Raw genomic sequence first — 21,605 nt, forward strand, 5'->3', positions numbered from 1 at the left:
GTGACTGCGTCGGTCGGCTTTTTTGTTTGGACATCCACACAAAGCCCAAAGGTGTGTTTATGCTCAGCTATGTCGAGTTTATGCCAAAGCTGATCACTGTGCCAGAAGCACCGTTTGGACGGATAAAAGAGCCACATACTCCAGCATCAGGAAGTACTTTCAGGAAGTAGTTTTCTGCCTTTGAGTGACAGCTGTGCCGCGGTGACAGCCCACAGCGGACGGACGGACGGCAGCCCGCAGAGCCGAGCCGATACTCAAGATGGCAGGTAAGCAGACTTTTAACATTGTTTTCTCCCACTTTTGTGACATCCCAGATGTTAGGTTGATATTAATAATAATATGTATGTCAGGAAATTGGGGTGCTAGATTAGTCTAGTATGGCTGCATTTGTGTAAAAACAAAGAGAAGTCTCTGCTTTGGCAAGTCAAGTCAAGCGAAAGGGCTGGACAAGCCGCACTAGCAAACTTAGCGGTACTAGCCAGCTAGCTAAGACTCTGCTCGGGCTATAAAACCAGTGCATCTGAGGCAGGATTAGAGAAATAACTTAACTCATGTAATTGATTACAATGTCAGACAATTGTCTCTTATAGTTGATCTGCTGTGTGAAGTTTGAGATGTGTTTATTATCGAACTGTTGTCATAGCAAAGGCTAGCGACTTCAGGGAGCTAACACTAGCCATGGTGCTAAAGTCATTTTCAAGCATAAGCTGAGCAAGTCCTACTTAACACCTCAACAAAGATGAACTAGTCTCTCTCTGCAAATGTGATTGGGGTTGTATTTTTAAACGGACTAAATGTGTAAGCCAATCTAAAAGCGTGATTAGCCCCCGTGTAAAGAGGGATATGACATTATAAGCTGTGTGAGCAGCCCTTTCAGCTGTAAACACAGGCTCCCCACATGCTGCTTGCCATCGGGCGTTTTCTGGGCTCTTTGGATTGCTCTGATAAGGTTGTTTAGTGTAACAGGGGCATCTATATTGCGCTTTGTAGTATCAGTTAACCTACACATTTTATTGCAGGGTTATGTCATTCATGGAATTACAACACAGGTTCATCTTTTCACTTGCATTTCCAGTTCCAAATGTAACAAGCAAGCTAGAAATATTGTCCAATTTCTCCCATTTTACATTTTTTGCAACACTTTGGACAGAACAACACTTATCCTAAACTTATCTAGAACTACTTATTTATATTTGTTACTATAGGCTTTGTGCTACTTGGCCTCTTTAGTGCCTCTCTTCTTCCAGTTGTACTAAAATGTCTTATCCCTGTAGGTCTATCTTTATATTTTGAAGATGGCCATGATGATTTGGATGACTGTGAGTACTGAATCACACCAGCACTCTGATTCCTTGTTTTGTACTGTAGTATTTAATGCCTGTAGAACTGTTTTTCCTATTTCAGCAACATGTTTTATGATCTAGTATCATCTTCCTGCACAAGCCCTAGTGCACATGAAATTTAAAGCTGTCAAAAGTATTTCAACATTTACGCTGCACTATTATTAGCTTCTAACAAGAAAACATAAAAGTAAATGTTTTTGAGAAAATGCCCGAGGCTATTCTGGCTTTTCCAAGGCATCTTATTCATCTTACAGCAAGTGCCTGCGTTCAAATGCCAGTAAATATTTGTATGTGTCCATAAATTTTAACAGATTTTAAGTAACTCTATTGAAAAACACTGAGATACAATACTGTTGGATGTGGCAATGTGTTTTTAAAGCTTAAAATGATTATTCTAAATTTGTAGATTTTATAGAAGACAATAGCACATTGTATTTACTGCTGCTCAATTATGGCAAGTCATTTGAAATAATCGTGATTTAAATTATGAGCCAACCAGTTACGTTGGTCAAAATTAACCTGCAGATAACTCTAATCCTATGATTTATCAGCAATGTTTTGTGACACTGTATTTCAAGCCTATTGGGTTAGACCAGTGGCTTTGCAGGGTAGAACAAGCACATATCAATCCATATAAATTGAGGAATTAATGAATTTCATTAATTGTATTTTCTATTTCAACATTTTTTGTAATTGGATAGAGTAATATCCTACACTTATAGGAAACCATGTATTAAACTGCCAATATCTAATTTCGCAGTTGGATTTGATGACTATGGTTCAGAGTGCGATGGGATCCGCATCACAGCGTTCCTTGATGCTGGACAAGACAACCTCACTCCACTGGGGAGGCTAGAGAAATATGCTTTCAGTGAGAATGTTTTTAACAGGTGAGTTTAACATCAAGCAGCTAATGCATTTTCTTATGGGATTTTGGGGATGTTTTGAAACCTTTTTGAAAGTGAGAAAATGTGCTCTAATTTAAATTCGTGCAAAAGGATGCATCTGTCCTTTGTAACTTGGAACCATCTGTGAAATAGGAAATGGTTGACGACTTAGATTTAATAGGATATGTGTTACGTGAACTTTTGATTTCACTCCTGGAAGCAGGTTTCCACTTCCCATATTACTCACTTGTGGACTGTCGGCGTTATACTGACCCATATTCAGGAAATGATCAAACTTTCAACGTTGACGTCACGATGTGTTGTCTTGCTGATGTCTCTACATTCCTCTGTGTTTACTAAGCACATACCTGTTAATGGTGTTCTTTTGTCTCATGTAGAGGCAGTTTTCTTCCAGTTTTATATTTTTCTTAATATTGGCCACTCTTACTTGATCATTAATTGGTTTTCAAAGTAGACTACAATGCCCCAAATCTTATTTTTGGATTCTCTAAAATTAAGTTGACGATAAAGTTGATAACCTTGTACTCTTGTTTGGAAGATTGTAGAAGATTGTGTTTGTTTGTTTGTTTTTCTTTTGGCAGCTAACAAGGCTGCCAGGATCATTAAACATAAACATTTTATTTGTAAATATTCTCTATCTAGAAACTTTATGTCAGCATATTTTGTCCTTTTATCTAGTTTAAAATGCTTAAAAAGATTTCAAAATACCATAGAAATTTTGAGTAGTCAACTAATTAATTTCTGACCTGGACTACGAAGATAATTAATTGCAGCCCTAGATAATATACTTCATTATTCTAATAATTTATACCTTTTTAAACAACGATATTGCCTTGTAGAATACCATATATTATCTACTTCTATGTTGAAAGTGGTACTTCATGTAAAATGTATGATCCAGTGAGTAGTGTAGTTTTCTCATAATTTTTTGTTCATTTTAACTATACATTTTTCTAAAGTATGCCACTGGTCAGAATCCCACTCGTCTGTCCACTCACAAAGTTACATTAAGCTTGTCTCCTTGCTCTCCATGCTCAGCCCGGTGTTGTGGTTTCCAAGTACAAAGGGGTGTAATGTACTTGACAGCTTTGACAGTTCTGTGTTAACTCGGCACTTGTTATGTAGGTATTGGCAGACACTTGCTCTCCCTTCACTGACTTGGGATCCCTTTTGCTTTCTAGGCAAATTGTGGCTCGCGGCCTCCTGGATGTGCTTCGAGAATTCAGCGACAACGAGAATGACTTCATCAGCGTGATGGAGACAGTAGCTCGAATGTCAGAGGATGGAGGTAAGACTGTTCTTCAAATGGAAAGCTCATGTTAAATGAGGTAATTGTACCCAACATTTACAACAAGACTATTTACAATTTCATACCACTCAAACGACTAAAAAGTGATTATTGCTCTACCACTGTCACTTACTGTTCAATATAATCTAAATGTTAGTACTATTGTGTTTCCATCACATTATTTTGAATCTGCATTTTGAAGTATCATGGCAAAAAAGACAAATATCGCATTTAGAATCCTTTAATTTGCATACAAGTTTACACACTGTTTATTATTCAGCCCCCCGTTTTACGTGTAAGTTTGTTTGGACACGAACAAACCATGCGTCTCTCTGATTGGTTAATCCACCTGTCAGTCACACCCAAATGAAATCGGGGAGCCAGGATGATTTATGACCCAAATGCTTAACATTGAACACTTTAACACATTTAATCACATTAAATTGAAATTTCACTGTTAACTATAGATCTCTATTGAGACTATAGTGGCACAAGTGGTATATGTTCAAATATTTATTATACCGTTTGTACAAAAATGTCACTTTATTGCCTTTTAATTAATTGTTAAATAGTAAATTGTTTTACTAGACTTTGTATTATGGAGATTCACAATCACTTGTTCTAATAATAGTTGTGTGTTGTGTTCATGTTGTTTATTATATAAATTGCGCTGGGAACAAAAATTGACTTGTTGACCCTAAATATTTTTCTTTTTTTTTACTTCCTTGTAGAGCCAACAGTTCGAGCCGAACTCATGGAGCAGGTCCCAAACATAGCCATGTTCCTCCACGAGAGTCGACCTAACTTCCCAGCAGCCTTCTCCAGATACTTGGTGCCCATTGTAGTGCGCTATCTCACAGACCCCAACAACCAAGTGAGTCAAGTATTTTTTTTTTTTAATTTAGATAGTTTTAAGGGCATTTATGTTACATATTTTTTGAATAATACCTGGTTTATGTTTCCCAGATCATCCAGCCTAATTACATACCATGGTGGCTGCGGTTACATGCTCACTCAATATCTGATTGTTATCTGATTGCTGGTGTTAAAAGACTAATAAAATAACTTGTAAACCGCAAAATGACCTAATTTCTTATCATGGTTCCTCTGATTATTCCCATCAGATTTTGCAGTTTTCATGTCGTTTAAATAATCTTAAAGGTCCAGAAATCAGATTTTGGTGTGCGCCACAGCCACTGATTTCACATTTTACCAGATAGAAGAGAGAGAAATGAGAAAATACTTTTCCAAAACTTTTATTTTAACTTTTAATAAAATTATTCTGCATATATTATCTTCTGGATATCATTTCTCTTGTGTTTTGGCCATCCACAGGTGCGTAAAACCAGCCAGGCGGCGCTGCTGGTTCTCCTGGAACAGGGTCTGATCTCCAAAGCCGACATGGAAACCAAAGTGTGTCCTGTCCTGCTCGACCTCACAGAGCCCCGTTGTGACGATGACTACAAAATCGAGGCAGTGGCTGTAAGTATTCTATTTAGACAAGCCACTAGGGATGGGATAAGATCTCCTCCCACAAATGGATACAATTACAAAGAGCGTGCATACGTGTGGAAAATGATCTTGTGAGATTTTTATCCCCATGTGTCAAAATTTAACCCTTTTTTATTCACGTCAAATTTAAACACCTCTTGAGAAGCTGTAGTTCCAAAACGTAGTGATGCAATTAGGGCTGTTATTGAATTATTGGTGGAATTTTGACATGGCTGCCAATCACTTGGCAGCTAAAACTATTCAGTATGTCAATGATCATGACCATGTAACCGCTCTCAAAGTACTACAACTGCTTGTGCGTTGATGCAAAAACAACTATTTATGCAGAAAAAGTAGTAGGAAAAAAAAGTGTATTTATATGGGAAAGGGCAGATTAAACATAGGATTCACTCCAAAATCTTTAACTAATCTACTCCCTACATTCGCCTCTCTGCTGTTGTGCACATAATTCCTTATAATCTAAATAAAATAATTAGTCAACTAATACAAATTTCATTCGACTAAGAGACCATCGACTAAACTACCAAGCTGCACATTTTTTTCATAATTTTTGTTTTGTCCATTTCTTGTGGATCCAATTTACTTGAAATTCTCACCCAGTATGTCTGCTTTTTGCTGTTTTGGAAAACAGCAAAAAATACAAAATAAAATACTGCTGGACACCATAAAATATATATTTTATATAAACATTTTCTTTTGGTCATGAACAATGAAAACAGCACCTTGACTGATATATTAATTTGATAAATTAGATGGGATGGGACCTAATTAGATGGTCCATAATCACAATAGTCATAATGATGATGATGATTATGATGATGATTATCTGCTCTTCCAATCCAACTTTACAAAGAAACCGTGACCCACAGGTACATGGACTTAAGGCTTTCCACATATTGATATTTAGGGGAGTTGAACTGCTCTGAGAGAGCTGGGCCCTGAGGTGAAGCAATCTGGGTTTGTTTGATTTCTTTTTATTGACTTTTTGCTTGTACTCTGCAGCCTTTAAAGTAAGTTTATGTTGTTTAAAGGTAAAGGCATGTCTCTCTCATGGAGCATTTTGGAAACAGTGGGAGGATATCCTCAAATTACGCACAGTGTGCCACAGTTGCTCTTGCTCAATATGAAAAGGTAGTGAGGCAGGTTCTGCCTTTAGCTGTCTGCTGTATAAGTTATTATGCAAAGATAACTGAAGCTATCATGTGGTGGGTGGACATTATTAAGGGTGAATTGTAGATCCACACATGTAAACTTTGTGTCTGAATTGGCCACATCTGTCTTGCATCTGATGAATGACGGGAATTAATATATGTATTAATATAATTATGGTACTGAATTAATACAATTATGCTACTCGATAAAGCCCTTACGTTTTGTGTAAATTGCTTCATGCTTGTTTACCCAAAAATTAAGAAATAATATTGGGTAGGTCTTTGAAAAGAGATGTTTAATCTGTGAGGTTCTCCTGGTTAATTAAAGGTTTAATAATTTAGAGGTGAAAAAAAAAAAAAGAAAAGATGACTCATGAGCAGAGATTATGACGGTTAAGGCTGCAGGCAAAAAAAAAGTTTGTGGGCATGTGGCAATCAAAACGTTATCAGTTTGCTTTACTCCGTCAGCGGAGTGCATGTATGTTATTGATATGAGGACATAATTTTCATTCATTTACAGTTGAATGGCCGGTAATTCTCATGAATGTCTGGTCTCGCCCCATCCCTACGAGCCCCCATCAAAATGACCCTACTCATTTTAAGCCCTCTTTACAGACACATTGTAAACATTGACATTGCTTTTCTATTGCCATTGAGTTAATCACTAGCCATTTCATATTTATTAATGGTTAAAACAACAAGTCTTAATAAGCTATTACTAAGCGGAACAAGACCATTTATGATCCATGAGGCTTGGTAGACTGAGTTTCTTTTATTAGATTGCCATATCTGTTGGAGCTTTATCTTATGCAGTAACTGATAGATAGTACAATAAATACATTTTGTGTTTGAAACTACTTTCATCTATCTGTCTAATGGATATTATTTATGTTTTGAGAAAGTACTAAATGGCGGGGGAATGTTTGTGCAATTTTTATTTTTCAATATATTCTAAACCTGTTCTAATACCTATTGTTTGGTCTGTTAAAATGGGTCAGTAAATGCACTTTAATCATGCACTTTAACCATATGTGATGTTACTCCTTTTCACTTTATCAACTCCAACTAAGCAGTAAATAATTTGAATACAATATACAATTCTTCTTACAGATTATGTGTAAAGTGGTGACCATGCTGAGCAAAGACACAGTGGAGCACCTCCTCCTACCACGCTTCTGTGACCTCTGCAGTGACGCCAGACTCTTCCAAGTCCGAAAGGTACCTAGCATATTCATACTGTGCAGCTGATGTCCTCAACATTCCCTGGGGGTCTGATATCAACTAGAGGCACTGCTCTATCTGAAGCTGTGTTATTGAAGTTAGACTTAATGGTCAGATTGTCTTAAAACAAAGCTCTGACTAAAGAACTGACTTAGCTAGAATTACAAGAGGTGAGGTGATTTTGTGCTGTTAAACAAGTCGATCTCAAATGACATTACAGCCACAAACTAGCTAGCATGAGCCAACTGTTTTTCAGTAAGTCACCCTCAGTGTTTTGATTTACCAAATTCTAATGGAAATGTGTTGTTTAAATCCATTTAGTATTTTTTTCTTGGGTTTTCAGACTTTGTGCATTGTGTCACCATGATAACGGCTGAACATTCCACCGTAGACATGCATGTAGTGTACACCCCGCGTGATGCCACTGCAAAGTAATAATAGACCTATGCCCTTACTTTCCTGTTTAAATATCCTCTAGTCTAATTCTCAACTAAGATACAAGCTTCACTCATTTCTACACCTCCAACGGGACACCTCTCTTAAATACGATGATGATATTTGGAGATTAAATTAATATTAAGCCTTCAGCCGTGATTTTGTTTTGCATCAATTTGTAGCACACTGAGCCGTTGTTTGGCTAGGAATGTTAATGCCTCGTACAAGTGGTGCCAGTTGTTAAATGGTATGCAGTAACAACTTTAACCTAATTTGTCCCTAAGCCTCAGTCTAGAAGCTTTTAATTTTAGATACTAAATTTTAACGTCTGTTTTGATTTTAAAAGTTGGTGTAATTTTGCATATATGTTGTTTTTAGGTTTTTTGTGATCAAATTTCTCTTCATGTATCAATCTCAACTGCAGCTGTACAGGTTACAATCCGATTACTTTTTTTTTTTTTTTTCCTTTTTAGGTTTGTGCTGCTAATTTTGGGGAGTTTTGTTCAATCGTTGGACAGGAGGCAACGGAAAAGCTACTGGTAAGATGATGAACATGAATAGAATGACAATTGAACGATTAAGTTTAGAAATCGTATCCCCCAAATTAGAGAGTAAAACATGTACATAAAAAAACTCAGAAAAAATGTTACACTTGCATTTGTTTGCATTTTCAAATTGTTTAATGGGTGTAAGATTAGATATAAAAGTTATGTGTGGTTAACATGGGAAATGGCCTAGATTAGTTTATCATCTGGGTGGAAAATGGTTTATAACATTCATAACAATGAGTGACAGATGTTAATACTAAAAGAAATAATACCTCCCATTGCTTTTGATATTTCAGTGTTCAAAAGCTCATGTGTGTTCCTTTCATGTTGATTTCCCAGATGCCCAAGTTCTTCGACCTGTGCTCTGACAGTCTGTGGGGCATCAGAAAAGCCTGTGCCGAGTGTTTTATGATGGTGTCAAACTCCACCTCTCCAGAAGTGCGACGCTCAAAGTTATCCCCCCTGTTCATCAGTCTCATCAGTGACCAGTCCCGTTGGGTAAGAAGCGTAAAGGCACATGAAAAACCATAGCTTCCTCAATACTGTGTGGAGTAATACTTGTGAAAGGGCTTTGACACATCCGATCATCTTGTTCCCAATTTTGAAACATTTATGTCATGTTAAGTTTAGTCATTTTTTTTTGTGCAATTTTGGACAAGGCCATAGATTTTTTTTGTTAAAGAATTCTTTCCAGCGCTGACGGTTGAGCATTGTTATTGCGCAAAAATGCAGAATTGATTACTATTGGCTTATTCCATTATGCACAATGTCATATTTTATAAAACTTGTTCAATCAATCCATTATTAAACTAAAATCTTGTTCCTTAGGTCCGACAGGCTGCCTTTCAGTCATTGGGGCGCTTTATCTCCACCTTCGCCAATCCCTCCAGCACAGGCCTTCACTTCAGAGAGGATGGAGCCCTGCTCGAGGTGCCCAGGTGCACAGCAGACAAGTGAGTATGACTTCTTTACACAGTAGAAAACATGCAGTTGTATGTTTTTCTACTGTGTACAATTTAGTAAAAAATGTGAAGTATGCTTTTATGTATTTATTACCATTAATAGGGTGGCCCAGTTAATAAGCAAACTGCCTTTAGATCAGAGGATACCCTGTAGTGATGCACAACCAAGTGCTACTAAAGTGTGGAGTTAAACTGTGTGCTTTCAGCTCTGCTCTCTGGCAAAATAATAACTTGTCAAATTGTGTTACAACTGGTTTGTTGTGATGATCTGTTGCAAAAAACGGCTAAATGAAAAGAAAACAACTTGAATATTAATTGCAGCACCAACTCAAATTCTGGAGCATATATCAGTATTTTGACTATTAAATATGTAAAGCGGGGTCTGAGGCCGTTGTTGCTTTTCTCTCTCCAGTGACTGCTCCCTAAACTCCCTGAACTGCCCCAACCTGAGCACGCATCACAGCACAGAGAGGACCATTGCCCACACACCCCCTAACCAGGACGGCCGAGCCACCCCTTCTCCTGAGCGCTCGCTAACGGCCGACCGCGAAGACATGCGCACCTACGAATACAACCACCACCACCCTCACAACCAACACCACACGCCTGACGCACAGGAAAGCTTTAGCCACAACCACCTCAACAACAGCAGCACCACCACAGACAATGAGCAGACAGATGAGAACTTTAACTCTTTCCACTACTGGAGATCCCCTTTACCGGACATCAGTGACGAACTGGAGATGCTAACGACAACAAAAGAGGAGGGGAGAGAGGAGGAGGAGGTTAAGACAGAGGAACAGCCAAAGCAGCAGAAAGACCAACTGAGAGATAGCTGCACACACGACGCTAAATCCAACTCCACCAGTGATCAGATACAGAAGGTGTTGGACTGTTTGCAGCCTCACTTAGATGACCCCGATGTGCAAGGTAGGGCAGTAAAAAAAGTTGCAGTATTGATACTTTGCAGCTGATGTTATCTACATTCCCTGAGTCTGCGATGCTAACTGTAGGCACTGCTTTGTCTGAGACTTTATGTTAAAATAAAGCTCAGATTAAAGTCCAACAATCTGCCCATAAAGAACTGACTTAGACTAAATCTACAACCTCACCTGTTGTAGTTCCAACTATCTTAAAACTGTTTTGGCAGTGATGTCACTGCAAAGTATCAATAATATGAAATCATTGCATTTTGAAAAATCATTTATTCTTGATGTGTGATGTTTCTGCTGTTTTTATTTTGTTTAGCTGTAGATCAGGAGGACAGGAGCAGAAATAAGTTGCATTCAGGACAGAGACAGGAGATTCATCCAAACACTGCTGGTGTGTTCATAAGTGCAGCGCATGTCAAGAGAAAGATATGCGGTTTTGAAATGGCTGAGACAGGGCAGCATGGATTCTGAGCATTGTATCTATAAACTGAATGTGTAGTGTTGTGTGTTCAGTTTGGCCTACTAGAAGTGACCTAAGCTAAATCTAGCATAGTACTTAACTGGACCTTGTTTAACTCTACTGTGGACCTAATTTAAGACTAATCCATCTTATTACAGAATAAGAAAGACATTAAAATCACAATACACCAAATCAAAATATATAATCACAAATAAGTGTCATAAAATTAACATTAAAGGAGAAAAGAGCAGAATAAAAACCTTTCAGTCATATGCATAGATAAACAGAACTGTTTATCTGTTCTAACAGGAGTACTAACAAGAGGACTAACTTGGTCTTGCCTTCATCTATATTGTACAGTCTTTTTGGTGTATAATATTATAGCCATACTATCCAGCTGTTAAAAAAAATCTAAACAGTTGCACTGTCCATACAGATGATGAACAAAAAAACCCCACAAAATTAAGGTACTTTCTCTTAAAACAAAAAAAACCCAAAACCATAATAATAATTAAAAAAATGTTAGAATTTGTATTTTTTGTATTGTGACAAGGATACTTCAAACTCTTTATCATCTGTTTATTTATTGTTAACCTATCCACTCTCCCCCACAGCCCAAGTGCAGGTGTTGTCGGCCGCCCTCAAAGCCGCGCAGCTCGACAGCCCGTCCATGAGCGCTGACAACAGCCCCACCACAGAGAGCTCGTCTCAGGACAGTGACTCGGACAGCCCCTCTGATGAGTGCAAGTCCATGGAGCTGCAGTCAGAGGAGAGCGAGTGCAGCGACAGTCCCACAGAGGAGGAGAAGAGTCTGGAGTCTCCCGCCACCAGCCCCGAGTCCGGTCCAGAGTCTGGTCCAGAGCCCTGTCCTGAGTCTGAGCTAGAGTCCTGTCCCAAGTCCTGTCCTGTCCAAGAGCATGGAGATGAGGAGGGGAATAGTAAACCAGTGGAGAACCAGGAAGAGTCACCGCCAAATTCACCACTTCTGGTAGGACAGTACAATTCAGTTCAACTTATTTTTATATAACCCAGTATCGTAACAGCAGTCGCACACCTGCTTAACATGCGAGTTAAACTGTGACATTACCACTAACTTGTTTCCTGGAAGACATCATAGCCTAGAAATCTTGAAAAAAAATTCAATCTAGAGACCTACTCTCAAAATTGTGAGAGGGATTTCTTGCCTTTTCCCACAGCCCTCATTTTAACAGTGCTTTTCATGGAATACTTATTTGACAGACCATACAGTGATACCATATCAAAGCAGTTATAAGTATTATCTTTAATGTAAACCCTGATTCTTGAATACAACAACAACCACCTTCCTACAACTACAATCTTCTCACAAAGGCCCATTATACACAAACTGCTATACAAACTGTTGTTCCCTGTCACTTGTCACAAACAGCTTAGGGAGAATTAACACATAAAGCCTACTTAATCACATAAGTCAACACAACTTTTGGATCTGACTGGGAAATCACATGCAACAACACATAATAACAATATCTTCAAAGCCCATTTAAGTTCTTTCTAATGGTTTCTTTCTGTGGTTTTTGCACAGGAGTCTGAGCTCATTGAGAGCATAGAAGACGAGGGCATCGAGGACTCCGCTCACAGCCCCACATCAGAGGACAAACCCAAGATACAGGTCTGACTTTCTATCTAACTTACTGCCCATATTTATTTTTTGCATACATGGATCACTTTCTTCTCCCACTCTGGTGGTCAGAAGGGATGAACTAGAGACATCAACAGAGGGCGGTGCTGAAGGCACTGAATGCTCACACATTCGCAAGGAACATTGAGTGCTGTCAGCATTCATAGAACTGTAGTTACATAAGTAACTTTTGTTTTATGTGTTGCAGAATGTGATCCCCCAGCAGCTCCTGGATCAGTACCTCTCCATGACAGACCCAGCCCGAGCTCAGACAGTGGACACGGAGATAGCCAAGCACTGTGCCTTCAGTCTGCCCGGGGTGGCCCTCACACTGGGGAGGCAGAATTGGCACTGTCTCAAGGACACCTACGAAACACTGGCTACTGATGTGCAGGTAAAGGCAAACATTTATCAGAAACAAAGTATAATGGTATAACCTGCTGCAAATCTCGTCACTATTGTAATACTAGTGTACTAGGTCTAAAAGAGGGTTCAGACTAATTAATAAATTGATCGATATCTATATTTGTAGTAGCTCACAGATTCATTCAGGCCCCTCAAGTCACAATCCCAAATTCTCATTGTTTTTTCCACTTAATTATTTTGACAGTTTGACTTCCTGAACACTGCAGCTTTCTCAGTTTGGTTCATTGTGGCTTAATGGTTTCCATATGTTCCATTGGTCTGTAATTGGTTACCACTTGAATTAATGTTTTAAATTGCTTCTTCAGTTCACTGAACTGAAGAAGCAGCTTGGATGAGCAGCCAAACGTCTTCACTCCTACAATGATTTGTCCAGTTGACAGATTAAATTTTGTCTTTTGCTATGGATCAGACCTGAGCGACTTGGGGATTACACAGACATTGCGACTCAGATCAGTAGTAATGCATGTTCACTTTGATGTTTTTGTGTTTTGTGTCTCCTGCTCAGTGGAAAGTGCGGCGGACTCTGGCCTTCTCCATACATGAGTTGGCGGTGATACTTGGAGACCAGCTCACAGCAGCAGACCTGGTCCCCATCTTCAACGGGTTTCTCAAAGATCTGGACGAGGTCCGCATTGGAGTACTCAAGCATCTCTATGACTTCCTCAAGGTACAAGCTTCACATTATATTGTATACATGGAGTATCCATTTGCTTGTTTAATGGAAATGCTGTTCCTATGGCATAAAATATATCTAAGTTTGATTTTTAACTTTCTATTTCCATGAAATTATCTGAAACCACCTCCAGAAAGTTTTGCAGTGTTGCTTTAAATCTAAATTGAGTGTAGGACTGCTGCTAGTAGTTTATTTGTAAATAGTTTGAGAAATAATTGGCATTATAAATGATGAATACTTTTGTTTGATGGTAGCATGTGGAAAAAGACTTGTTTTCATAGTAAGTCTCACTGGGAGATTTTTTTCTTCTTTAAAGCTATTGTTATCAAAGGCGGTTTGAATCGGCTAACCTCCTTTAGCACATTACCATAATGACTCCAGATCTATGTGATGATTACAGAGCAGTAAAGCCAGTTGTTCCTATACCAACAGCACAAGTTAACCCTTTGTCTTCCCTTTTTCCTCTTAGCTCCTCCACGCAGACAAGAGGCGAGAGTACCTGTATCAGCTGCAAGAGTTCATGGTCACCGACAACAGCCGCAACTGGAGATTCAGATACGAGCTGGCAGAGTATGTCTAGTGCATTTCACACACAGAGCTCAGCATTAGCCACACTCACCGCTAATCTAATGTAAATAATACGGTCCTACTCCCTGTGACTGCACTCATTCTGTTGATCTAGATTTGAACTCTGATTTAATAGTTTAGTAAATACTTTTTTAAATTGAGGAATGTTGAATATTTCTACTTGCAGAATTGATATCTGCACATGTTGCTCTTTGCAACAAGTGAGAAGAAATTATGGTGTGGTCAACAAATTTAACAATATTATTATAATATTATAGTCTCTTGACATATACATTTTTAATAAACCTTTTCCTGTATTAGATTATTATTTTTTTTTTTTAGAATGCAGTAAATGATGAAATATTTAAACTGTCTTTCAGTGGTGATTTTAACAGTGTACAGTGCATTTGACCCTTTCTTTCGTGTGTCCTGTAGGCAACTGATCCTCATCATCGAGCTGTACAGTCACTACGATGTGTACGACTACCTCAGGCAGATCGCACTCACACTGTGCTCTGACAAAGTGTCCGAAGTCCGGTGGATTTCCTACAAACTGGTCAGTCTCAAACTCAGAGCACATAGTCACTAGGGTTCTAGGCCTTTAGTCAACTAATCTCCACCATCCTCTTAATCGACTAATCATTTTATTTAGATTATAAGGATTTATACAGGGCAACAGCAGAAAGGAAGCGAGCTGAAGATATGGGGTTTTATGGTATTTATTTGTAAAAAGGAAGATTGAACTAAAATGATTCAAAAATGTATATAAATTTATAGTTTCCTAATACTTTTTTCTGCATATTTTTTTTTGCATGGACTCTTGTACAGGTGTAGTCTTGTGGGTGCAGTTTGGGTCAGATATTAAGAGATATGGAATAGTTTTGAGAGTTTTTGCCATGCCCCGTCAACTAATTAATCTGCAAATCTTTAGTCGACCAAGAATTTTTTCATTCGACTGCAGCCCCAATAGTTACAATTGTGCTGTTTTTAATTTGACTTTGAGTTTCTGAGATGGTTGGTAAAGACAGGCCCTGGTTTGTATTTCCACTGGTAGTTGTATCCAGGTGGAGATAATGGCATTAGGCTGATGTCAGAGCAGTGTCACAGGGGCATTAAGAACATGACAAAGCACAGAGCACGTCTCATGACTGTAATGAAACACATGCAGAATGTGTCTGGTGTGTGGCTGTAGTCTGATGAGAAAAGACAAGCCCAGAAATGATACAGACTAATTGAGGGTGGCACTAGAGCTCCTTGCCTAAGTGATAGTGTTTGTATTCATTTAGAGTTGATGTAAAGTTTTAAGGAAATAATACTGCCTTGCACTTAACAACTTTCACAAGCCACGCATAGCTCTACACTGTCGTCATTCTTCATTTACTGCACATTATTTGGAGGTAAACGACTTCTGTAGCCACAACTGCCTTGAGCTAGACTGATGGCCACTTTGTGCCAGATTATCAATTTGGGATGACCCAGTGATTTGAAGGTTAAAACAAATACTCCAAGCTGTTTGATGTCCTGGGTTGTTCCACTGTTGTGATGCTTTGCGCTTTTTCTCAACTGGCTTTAACAAAAGCTTGGTCAGTCCTTAAATGCACAAAGTTCTTCTCTCTGCATGTGTTTCAAAAGGAAAATGTACTTTTGCCTATTTTAGCACAGATATAGACCATCTGCCAGCATCACCATGTTTGTGGTTTCGGAAGCCAGTATAAAATGAACCAAAAAATGCTGCCCTGTGATTGGTCAGTCGGACCCATCACAAGGGAACATTTCAGCTAGAGCCTAACAAGATGGATTGGATGAAGAGTTTATGAGCTCAAAGATTGTGAGAATTTGTCCTTCTGGCAAGGTTGCCTCCAACCATCACTAGTTGCTCACACCCCACACTCTGGGCAACTTTAACTTTGCACTTCCCGAGAAAATCAACAGTGTAGACCAGGGGTGTCAAACCTATTTTCACCGAGGGCCACATCAGCAAAATGGTTCCCCTCAAAGAGCCAGATGTAATGTAAAATAAACTACTTTTTAAACTTGTTCATTAACTGTTTCTGTATTTATTACTTATTCGAGTTACAAATATTGTATATGCATGTCCATAAATGACATTTTAAGGCAGTTATACATTTATACAGTTTAACAGGAGATGCGCAGTCATACCTTTTTAATCTACCCTATCGTGGGCCACATGGTGGGCCACATTTGGCCCGCAGGCCTTGAGTTTGACACATGTGGTGTAGACAGATTCAATCATGTGTATTTTTTTTTCCTGACCATCTTTTGTGTCTTCTCATCCCAGGTGGTGGAGATCCTTCAGAAGCTGTATGCAAGTGGCGCAGATGATCTGGGCCTGAACTTTATCAATGAGCTCACAGTCAGGTTTTGTCACTGTCCCAAATGGGTGGGACGACAAGCCTTTGCCTTTATATGCCAGGTCTGTTCCTCTATTATATTTTCTTAGAGGCATACTCATTTCTTTGCACTCTAGTAGGGTTTCTGAATTGTAGTTTTTGTGCCACACGTTGAGGCTTGATCTTAATACTTGAATACCTTTCGTCTGTTATTCCACGTGCATTAGTGTACCAAGATTAGGCCTGCAAGATTAATCACAATCGAGTTTGAAGGGATACAATTTGCAAATTACAAAACCTGCAGTTTTAGAAGTACCTTAATTTCCTCTTCAAACAACAAAATGTCCCATCTTATTCTGCATAAAAACTGCCTGTCTGTAAACTCCCTCAGTTATCCAGGTCTGATCCTTAGTTGGCAGAACTGAAATTTTCTTTTGCTGCTAACCCTGTAGTTTAGATCTGTACAAACCTGTTCTGAAATGTGATTCTTGTATTAGTTGCCAGTTCATATTTCAGTCTTTTTGACAGTTCTCCTGAAGGAGTTTAAAATGTGAACTTTAAAATGTGAATCCTATTCTTAAAACATAAATGGCAAATCTAATTGTAATACTTGAAAGAAAAAGAAAAATCTACCAAATCTCAACTAGATATTTTTCCCAAATCGTTGAGCCCTACACTTAACTCAAATACAGTACATTTCTGCAAGATCATTCATGTTTGAAACAATAGTAACAACTCTATGAATGAAAGAACGTCATGAATGCTGATGACCTGATAACATTCCCTTGTGAATGACTCATTAGACTGTTAAGCTTGTCTGTACACTTTTTGTCTTGTCTTGATGACTCACCTCCCTTCTCCCTCTCTCTATATGACCTGACTCATACTTCCTCTGTCCTCTGGTTCCAGGCCATTGTGGAGGAGGAGTGCATGCCCATGGATCAGTTCAGCCAGCACCTCCTGCCGAGCCTGCTCAGCCTCTCCTCAGACCCTGTGGCCAACGTGCGCGTGCTGGTGGCCAAAGCACTGCGCCAGAGTGTCATGGAGAAACGTGAGCAACACTTTTAATTCCCTCTTTGTTGATGTGGGCTATGTAAAGAGGCTTAAAACTTTATATACAAAATTCAGAATAAGATGAGGATCTCTTTTAGTTGACCTGTCACGATAATTACTATCTCAACTTGCTGTTCAGTATATGAAAGCTGGAACAATATATTTTGGGGCTCACTATATGTTGTGCGCACAGTTTATTTGCGGGAGTGGGTAGATTTTTGCTATATTTATGTAATATAAGATTTGAGCAGTAGAAGGTTGAATAATAAACTTGTGCTAATGGCTAAGTATTAGTTTATTTTCCTGTTTATTTGTTGCAGCTGAGGCCTTTTAATGATACAATATATTTAAAAATAAGTTTACTGGGATTATCCTGCTTTCTGACAGTGACATAATGCACTTTCAATATTATCATTTATCTCCATATTTCTCTGTAGCAATATATCTTGCTTTAAAAATGTGTTATTGTCACAGGTCTACTCTCATGCAAAATGACAATTTAATTTGACATATTTGTAACAAAAGTTTTAAATTATTATTATTTAAAATTTTACATTTTTTCTATGACCAAATCAGCTGAACTAAAAATTTTGATGATCAATCCCAGGGATTTTCAAGTCGACAAATGAGACTTTCAAATCCACAGGGGCCTCTTTTGTAAAGCATTTGGCCTGTCACAATAATTACTTTATTGACTTGTTACTTACCGAACAGTATTTTTTTGGGAGAAAGAAAAAGTGTTTATCGTGGGAAATTTTTCTTTGTACTATTGGGGTACTTTCAGTTATTTTGCAGCACTACAGTAAGATCTGAGCTGTAAAGAGTCGAATGAATAACTTTTATGACTCATTACAGATACAAAGTACTAAATAGTTTCATTCTGCTACATATTTATGGCAGCTCATGCTTTAGCAATATTGTACAAATAGAAAATGTTTTACTGGGATTTTCCTGTTTTAGGATTCTTGTATCTGACAAAAAATACATACTTAACTTGGCATGTTAACAGGATCTTTACAGGATAATTACACAATAATTTCCAGGTAGATTCTAATTGAAGTGAGCGAGTTTGAGGAAGTTTACATGAGATTCTCACTAAAACTGTACAGATGATGAAACCCCAGGTGACTGTCTTGTATATAACAAAATGGTGGTTCTTTATCAGACAAGGTAATATATTCATATAATATCAGTTTTTCAATTATTGGCATTGGCCTAATAAGGAAAAAAATCACTCTGAAATCATGTTGACAACAAAATTTGCTCATCCTTAAAAAACACACACACTCACACACACCCACACCCACACCCACACATACATTAGTTTTATCAAAGGGACTAAGTGTCTAATTTGTCTCGCAGCTTACTTCAAGGAGCCCGGCTGTGCCTACTCAGATGAGCTGGAGGAGACTGTCATGACGCTGCAGTCAGACAAGGACCGAGACGTGCGCTTCTTCGCCAGCCTGGACCCCAACAAAAACCTGGCAGACACCGCACCCCTCATCTAACCCCCTCCTCCCCCTACAGACTCTCCTCCTCCTGTCAAACTTTTACAGACTTCTACAGACCACAACACCAGCAGAAACCTAACCAGGGAACGGCAAGACAGAACCTGCTAATCATGTCTTGAGGTCCATTAAAAAACGCGCACATTCACAGCAGTACCAGTTGCATTCAGAGTTTTTAGAAAAAGAGCAGGACTCGTATTTTGAACTTTGGAACTCCACCCCCCCCTTTTCCCTAAACTAATTGCTAACCCTTCCTAAAGCTAATTGTAAGCTTGATTATAAACTGTTTTTCGTTTAATTTTTGCATTTCTTAAACCGGTCGCTTGAATCTCGATGTGTTGTGCACTAACTCAGGGGGACCCATTTGAACTGAAAAACAGCATTCGTGAAAAAAAGAAAAAAAATGCAAGCATATTGTCCCGCTTTTTGTTGAGCCACTGACCAGCGAAAATCAAGTAGCTTTACTGGTGATTTTCAATTCGTTTGGTCCAAAACTGAAATTCATTTTTGTCTCCAATGTCTTCAGATATGTCATTGTGTTAATGTGATATCTTTATTTTACATTTGGGTAACCACTACTTTTTTGTAATTAAACCTAACATAATTTTATCAGGTAACATTAATCGGTCCAATTTTCGACATCCCAAAAGTAAAGTTTTCTGTTGACCTTATTTCTGTATGCAAGCAAACGTCTTGAATTGGCCAGAAAATTATTGCACTTTTAGTTTTTTGTTTTTATAATCAAAAATTCTATGTTTTAAAAAAAAATATTAGCCCCAGTTTTAGATGTATGTGATTGGCAGGGAGTAAGCTTAGACCAATTTTATTTTGAAGATTGACTATCTGAGAAGAGATACATTTTTAGTATTTTTAGTAACTGTATTTTTAGGTTGAATTTTACATTGTTTCTAATATATTGGCCATCATAATATGAAAAATCAAGCCATAATTGACAAACTTCTTTAACACTCATTTTTCTATTCTAGTTTAACAGGATCAACTAAAACTAAAATGTTTGGACCTACCATTGGTGTTGATTGAACTATTACAATTTCCACATTTCTCTTATACACTGACCCAAACTTCTACAAAAAATTGTTTTCATAAAATATTGAATTTTTTTTTTTCCACCAAAAATGTGATTTGTTCCACTCATTTTCAGGACATGTACCGGAATACCTCTGCTTGGATTTGACTTGCCAGTGAGGATTTGAGTGTCAGCGAATAGCAAATAGTTTTAGTTGTGGCGTTTTTAACATCTCTAACAAGGGCTCATGTTGGATGGACAGGGTCTATTTGATGACGATGAAATGAGCACATAGTTTGGAATATGCATGTCCCCCACAAATTTCTTCCCCTCTCTCCTCCCCTGTCCCATTTGTGTATAGTCAATTCCCATGATGGTTGCGGATCTAAAGTGTACAGTAGGTAGCTTTTTAATATAGCGAAGAACATCTGAACCAGGTGATATTTCCCTGTCAAAGTGGAGCCATTTTAAAGTATGAGTTTTCTCAAAAATGTTGTACAGCGTTTGAACCTGTGGAAAAAATGGTTGAGTTTTTTTGAACCAAGGCCAGTTTGAGTAGGGTATACTATGGACCCAAAAGATGAGGTGTGTGGATATTGGGAGCAGTCACCAAGTCACTTTTTGTAGTCTTTGGAGCTCTTTTCTTTTCCTTGTAAATGATAAGCCGTTTTTGACAGACCTAACTTGAGAAACTTAAGCTGATTGTGGTGTGTGCTGTGCATCTCAAGTTTTGTTTTGTTTACTTCAGAAACTTTTTGGAGAGGCCACTGCGGTGAATGGCACTCATCTCGTCTGTCTGCGACCTGTGTCCATCTCATTTTTTTATGTAGTAGAACAGTTAATATATACATTTTATGAAAATTATTTTTCTTTTCAATTATGCACCACTGTTCAAAGATTTTATATCCTAACTTTACAAAATTTACAATCTTTTTAATATTCAATGGTTTCATTAAAAAGACGTTTTATGTAATGTTATTTTTAGTATTCTGTAATTAAAATGATAAAAATTACAGAAGTGTCTTTTTTTTACTATTTATATACAAGAATGTTGCTGTGGGTTCTGTTCTTCAAACGTAAAAAATTAAAAAGTTTTACTATCACCATAAACTAACCATTCTTCACCAGCTTCACCTGTTTGTAGTGGAAATACAAATAAGGATGGTCTGATATGTTTCACCCAAAACTGATATCAGAAATTTGACTCAGTTGTGGCCATTGACCAATATATTCAGATATTGTTATCACTATATTAATATCTTGTAAGACTGATGAGTTTAAGTAAGGTGCACAAATTAACTCACTCTTATAAAAATTATTAAATGTATATTCTCTGATAAAATTTGTCATGTTTATAATTACTGTGAAAACACAGCCAATTTAGCTTCATTGCTCTTCTATTCCCATTTAGAACTGGAAATCTTACCTTGTATGATATATATAAAAAAAATCCCAATAAAAACCCATCCATCCATTTTCTTCCGCTTTATCAGGGGCCGGGTCATGGAGGCAGCAGTTTCAGCAGGGAGGCCCAGACTTCCCTCTCCACACACACTTCCTCCCAAATAAAAACCCCCGAT

At 38.1% G+C, this 21,605-nt stretch overlaps 1 protein-coding gene across 1 annotated transcript; it reads left to right on the plus strand.

Annotated features, from left to right (window-relative positions):
- Positions 1-7: 7 nt before the first annotated feature.
- ppp4r1l (protein phosphatase 4, regulatory subunit 1-like) lies at positions 8-21,043 on the plus strand. The gene is made up of 20 exons (XM_033967034.2): positions 8-266; positions 1,275-1,319; positions 2,104-2,233; positions 3,433-3,539; positions 4,271-4,413; positions 4,875-5,021; positions 7,313-7,420; positions 8,332-8,397; positions 8,746-8,904; positions 9,235-9,359; positions 9,781-10,298; positions 11,375-11,748; positions 12,325-12,411; positions 12,629-12,814; positions 13,352-13,513; positions 13,989-14,089; positions 14,522-14,642; positions 16,386-16,520; positions 17,347-17,488; positions 18,853-21,043. The coding sequence occupies exons 1-20, from the start codon at positions 260-262 to the stop codon at positions 18,996-18,998; spliced, it is 3,009 nt and encodes a 1,002-aa protein (XP_033822925.1). The 5' UTR covers positions 8-259; the 3' UTR covers positions 18,999-21,043.
- The last annotated feature ends 562 nt before the right edge of the window (positions 21,044-21,605 follow it).

Source organism: Periophthalmus magnuspinnatus, chromosome 5, assembly GCF_009829125.3.
Source record: "Periophthalmus magnuspinnatus isolate fPerMag1 chromosome 5, fPerMag1.2.pri, whole genome shotgun sequence".
In the NCBI taxonomy this organism is placed as follows: domain Eukaryota; kingdom Metazoa; phylum Chordata; class Actinopteri; order Gobiiformes; family Gobiidae; genus Periophthalmus; species Periophthalmus magnuspinnatus.

Excerpts from the sequence above, each read along its gene's own strand:
- ppp4r1l (XM_033967034.2), top strand. Across the intron at positions 8,905-9,234 it reads TCAGTGACCAGTCCCGTTGG|GTCCGACAGGCTGCCTTTCA; the intron begins GTAAGAAGCGTA and ends CTTGTTCCTTAG. Across the intron at positions 14,090-14,521 it reads TTCAGATACGAGCTGGCAGA|GCAACTGATCCTCATCATCG; the intron begins GTATGTCTAGTG and ends TGTGTCCTGTAG.